Source organism: Micromesistius poutassou, assembly GCF_964030765.1.
Source record: "Micromesistius poutassou genome assembly, chromosome: 11".
In the NCBI taxonomy this organism is placed as follows: Eukaryota; Metazoa; Chordata; class Actinopteri; order Gadiformes; family Gadidae; genus Micromesistius; species Micromesistius poutassou.
The window spans coordinates 18,819,242-18,824,241 of NC_140281.1; the positions used below are offsets into that span (position 1 = coordinate 18,819,242).

At 49.2% G+C, this 5,000-nt stretch overlaps 1 protein-coding gene across 1 annotated transcript in view; it reads left to right on the forward strand.

Annotated features, from left to right (window-relative positions):
• The window catches only part of LOC311355468 (disco-interacting protein 2 homolog C-like), a gene marked incomplete at both ends in the record, with an annotated part of 29,545 nt that overhangs the window by 17,878 nt on the left and 6,667 nt on the right, over window positions 1-5,000 (forward strand). The window contains 3 exons of the mRNA XM_084475224.1: window positions 1,448-1,645; window positions 2,421-2,512; window positions 2,899-3,009. Of these exons, the coding sequence (XP_084331350.1) occupies window positions 1,448-1,645; window positions 2,421-2,512; window positions 2,899-3,009 (401 nt within the window). The remainder of the gene's footprint in view (window positions 1-1,447; window positions 1,646-2,420; window positions 2,513-2,898; window positions 3,010-5,000) is intronic.

The window sequence follows — 5,000 nt, forward strand, 5'->3', positions numbered from 1 at the left end:
AATCAAATATTAAAAAAGCAGATGAGAAAACACTTTACGGTGTCTGTCTCTCTTTCTGTCTCTCTTTGTGTCTCGATATCTCCGTTCATTCTGCTGTCTGTGTGTCTGTACCCCTGGTGTGTCTGTCTCTCTTTCCATCTATATCTCTCTGTCTGTGTGTCTGTCCCCCTGATATGTGTGTCTCTCTTTTTGTCTCTCTATCTCTCCGTCTGTGTGTCTGTAGCCCTGATGTGTCTGTCTCTCTATCTCTCCGTCTGTGTGTCTGTAGCCCTGATGTGTCTGTCTCTCTATCTCTCCGTCTGTGTGTCTGTAGCCCTGATGTGTCTCCGTCTCTACCCTCGCCTTTGATTCACGTTGTGTGAATCTATCTTTATCCCATTGATCCCCTCGCTCTTGTCTGTTCCTTTTGTCTGTCCGTCTGTCCCTTCCGCTCTCCCCCTCCATCTCTCCCTCCTTCCCGCCGTCCATCTGTCCCTCCTTCTGCTGCTTCCTCCTCCTCTCTGTTCTCGTCCTCTCCGTGTCTGCTCGTCTGAATCACGCGCCACCGGGGCTCGCTGGGCTCGCCGATGTTCAGAGATATCGGTTCGGTTTTTCCAAATGGCCGCCCATGTGTTTTTCACGCTGGTGTCAAAAATAAGTGTGAGAAAACCACCGCCGCTCAGTGTTCAGAAGAGCGGTCAGCGAGCCGTCCTGTTGGGTTGATGGGAGACCGTAGGAGACCGCAGGAGACCGTACCGCATCGCGCTCTGCTGAGGAACCGCTCGTTAAAACGCTCCCCGCCGACGCACGATGCTTATCCGCTCTCTCTCTTCGTTTAGTGTTTTCACTGCATCTCAATTAGATCCGATTAGAGTCGATAGGGTTTATCTTTCTCTGGAGCCAAATCCTTAGCATTTCAGATCTGTTATTGAGTAGGAATGCACCTCCTCAACTCAAGCAAAATAAGATTTTTTCGTTTTTGTTTCATTTTTGCGTTAGTGTAAAGGTTGATACATGATATTTAAATGAAATAAATGTGAAGTGGAGACCATCAGTTTATGAAACATTTGTTTTGACTCTAGAGTTGTGTTCAAGAGAGTTGGGCGGCACGTGGTTCAGGAGGTAGAGCGGGTTGGCTGGTGACCTAGTGGAAGGTTGCTAGTTCAATCCCCGGCACCTCCTAGCTGAGTGTCGAGGTGTCCCTGAGCAAGACGCCTAACGCTAAGGGCCAGCTGGTCAGGAGCAATTAGGGTGAGGCGTCTCGCTCAGGGACACCACGACACTCAGCTAGGAGGAGCCGGGGATCGAACCAGCAACCTTAAGGTTACCAGCCAACCCGCTCTACCTCCTGAGCTAATGCTGCCCCCTATAGAAATAAATGCAGTCCATTTATTCACCATTGTGTTTGTGTGAGATGAGTCCATCGAGGGAAGCTAACCTTTGTGTTTCCCCCCGCCTGTGTCTCCAGTTCAGCAGCCGGACCCCAAGATGCCACGCCCGGAGGGGGCGGAGATGATGCCCGTCCGGGGCGAGGCGCTGGGCGTGGTCACCAACTGGCCCCCCTCCCTGGAGGCGGCCCTCCAGCGCTGGGGGACCATCTCCCCCAAAGCCCCCTGCCTCACCAGCCTGGACACGGCCGGGAAGCCCCTCTATGTGCTGACCTACGGTGAGGACACGCCCCTCACCTGGCTGCTGTTAGCCTCCTGGCTGCTGTTAGCCTCCCGGCTAGCGGGAGCCGTACCTGTCTTGAGAGACTCAAACCTGGCTAAGTGTAGCATACCTGGCTAGTGGTCACATAACTAGCTAGTGGTAGCATGCCTGGCTAGTGGTCACATAACTAGCTAGTGGTAGCATACCTGGCTAGTGGTATCATACCTGGCTAGTGGTAGCATATCTGGCTAGTGGTAGCATATCTGGCTAGTGGTAGCATATCTGGCTAGTGGTAGCATGCCTGGCTAGTGGTAGCATGCCTGGCTAGTGGTAGCATGCCTGGCTAGTGGTAGCATGCCTGGCTAGTGGTAGCCATCAACTGGCCAGCGGATGCCATAGTTATAGTTTTACTATTTTAATTCATGCTGTTTAAGTGAGAAATTAATTTGGTGAAAAATGTAACGCATCGTATACTACTTCATATGTTTACCAAACACACACACACACACACACACACACACACACACACACACACACACACACTACTACTAAGTACATTACTATATTTTGAGAACATTCTGAATTAAGCGACACATTCGGATGCTAAATACCAACTGTCACACTTTTAATTTGCAAGCTTATATAAAAGGACGCACGCACGCACGCACGCACACACACACACACACACACACACACACACACACACACACACACACACACACACACACACACACACACACACACACACACACACACCAATGACCTCATATCCTGTGTCTTGATCCCTGCAGGGAAGCTGTGGTCTCGCAGCATTAAGCTGGCTTACAACATCCTGCACAAACTGGGCAGCAAGCAGGAGCCCATGGTCCGGCCCGGCGACAGAGTGAGTCACACGGCAACACGCTCAGCCTGAATTCTCATTGGCTTGGCTGCCAGCTCATGATTCTAAATTTAAATAACGATGAAATGCGGTAATGATGTGACTCGCCTGAGATCTGCACATGAATGGAAGATGTTTTTTTTTATCCTGTATTATGTTAGGTGATATTTTATTGCATGATAAATAATATTATTAATTATATTGTTTTAAAAATATGTTGTATATAAATATTGGGGCTGGGTGATATTCATTTTTTGCCTTATTGTGTCTTGCCAAAAAAAGAATTGCCCATAAATCCCCAGTATTAAAACCAGTTTATTATACTATTATGTATAATTATATGTATTATACATAACCATTATGTCCCCCATGTTCCTCCACTCCAACAGGTGGCGCTGGTGTTCCCAAACAACGACCCGGTGGCCTTTATGGTGGCCTTCTACGGATGTCTCCTGGCCGAGGTGGTCCCTGTGCCCATCGAGGTGCCCCTCACCCGCAAGGTACGGCAGCAGGCCTCCTCTCGGCCTAACGCCTTGTAGCGGAGGTGTGTCGAACCCCCAGCCTAAAGGGTTCTGGGTTCTGACCCTAATGACCAATGGCACATTTCCACCGGAGGGTGCGGGTCGGTTCAGTCTGCAAAGGTGCGGCACGGGTCGCGTTTCCACCGCCAAAAGTGGGCGTGACCCGGACTGAGCCGTATTGAGCTGTACTCGTCTCGCAGTACTCCTCCGATGGGGTACTGAGACGCCTGAAATGGTCCCGACAAGTTTGAGCTACACACGCCGTCCGTTGATTGGTCGACAGAATCGTCCCTTCTGTGCGACACGGGGATAATAAAAAACAAAGCTTTGTTTATTGAAGAAAATGTCGCGCAAAAGTGCGCCGTCCTTCTTGGACGTCCTACATTGTTGCTCTTTGTTCATTGTGCGCGTTCTTCTTTTTCCTTGGATTTATTAGCAGGCTACACTGTGTCGGGCTGCTATGAGATCACGATGCTTATGTAGCTGCCGCGGCTATCGCCGTCCGGCTTAAACCCTGCCCTACCATAAGGGTACTGGCGGCGGTGGAAACACGAGCCGTAACTGAGCTATACCGCACCCTCACTACTGGGCTGAGGCGTGCTGGTTCCGAAGTGTACCCGCCAGTGGAAATGGAAGGCGTCCCTGAAGAAGAGGCCTACCCCTCTGGGGTTGAGCACACGCTCTCTGTGCCATGGTGCTGAGCTCCTGTGTTCTGATGCACTTGAAGTTCAGCATCGGTTTTTGGACCATTTACACCTAGTGCATTTAGAAGACACTTTTATCCAAAGCGACTTGCAATAAGTACATTTGTCAGAAGGAAGAAAAACAACAATATATCTCTGTCGGTACATTAAGGATGTTCATAGAACCAAGTGCCAAGCACTAACCATCACTAGGTTAACCCGTACACAACAAAGATAGTTAGGATAAGACGTTACACAATGCTAAGTACTATTGTTAAGTGCCAGGACGTACAACGTACAATAAGACCGCACGTTAACATTAAAATATGTCGGCCATGTCTGGGTGTGGAGCAGGGTTGGTTTTGTGTCGACGAAAGAGAAGTTGTAGCAAAATGTCTAGCGACGACGAGGAGAGGACTTTGAACTGATCGTATGAGCTTTTCTCTCGTCCGTTTTTTACTGTTAAAACCGTTTGAAGCGTCCAGCTCAACTGGTTCCCACAAAGAACACTGCGGTGGCGTTCGGAAGCTTCCGCGGCTACGCTAACTGTGTGACCTGGCCACCATCTTGTCCTCCACAACCTGACATGTATTGGAAGGTGTTTGGGATGATAGCGTCCGCTAGCAATGATTCAATGTCAGGGTCAGCTTAATGCCCCAAATGTAAATGTAGACACTGACGTAGCAGCGCTAACCTCACACAGGGAGAGGAACACGTGGACGGTTAATGATGCCTTGTTGTTCCAGAGAGGAACGCTCTGTTTAGCGTTGTGTTAGCGAGCTAGCTTGTTAGCACAGTGGTGGAAACCCTGGTGTCCCTGGAGTGCTCACACATTCACTCATTAGTCCAACGGAAAACAATGAGGAGAGCTACAGGGTTGAAACTACCCGTAGCAGCTCAGGCAGAGCACAGACTCAGTAGCAGCCCCTTATTTAACCCAGCTCACTTTCTATGTCAATGGGTCGAATATGACGCAAAGTAGGTTAAGGGTTTAAGAAAAGCACTCATTATTAATGTGTGAATGAACTGATAGTGATTTGGCTTGGTCTGTGTTATGACTGAGTCTGCCAATGAAGGAGGGGGAGGGAGAAAGGGAGGGAGAGAGATAGAGACATCTTCGTAAACATCCTCTCACTGATATCTGGAGCATCAATGCAACACATCAACTAGCGTTAGCACTAGCATTAGAGTTAGCATTAGCGTTAGCATTAGCGTTATCACTAGCATTAGCGCTAGCACTAGCGTTAGCACCAATGTTGTTGCCATTTAACATTCGTTATGAAGATC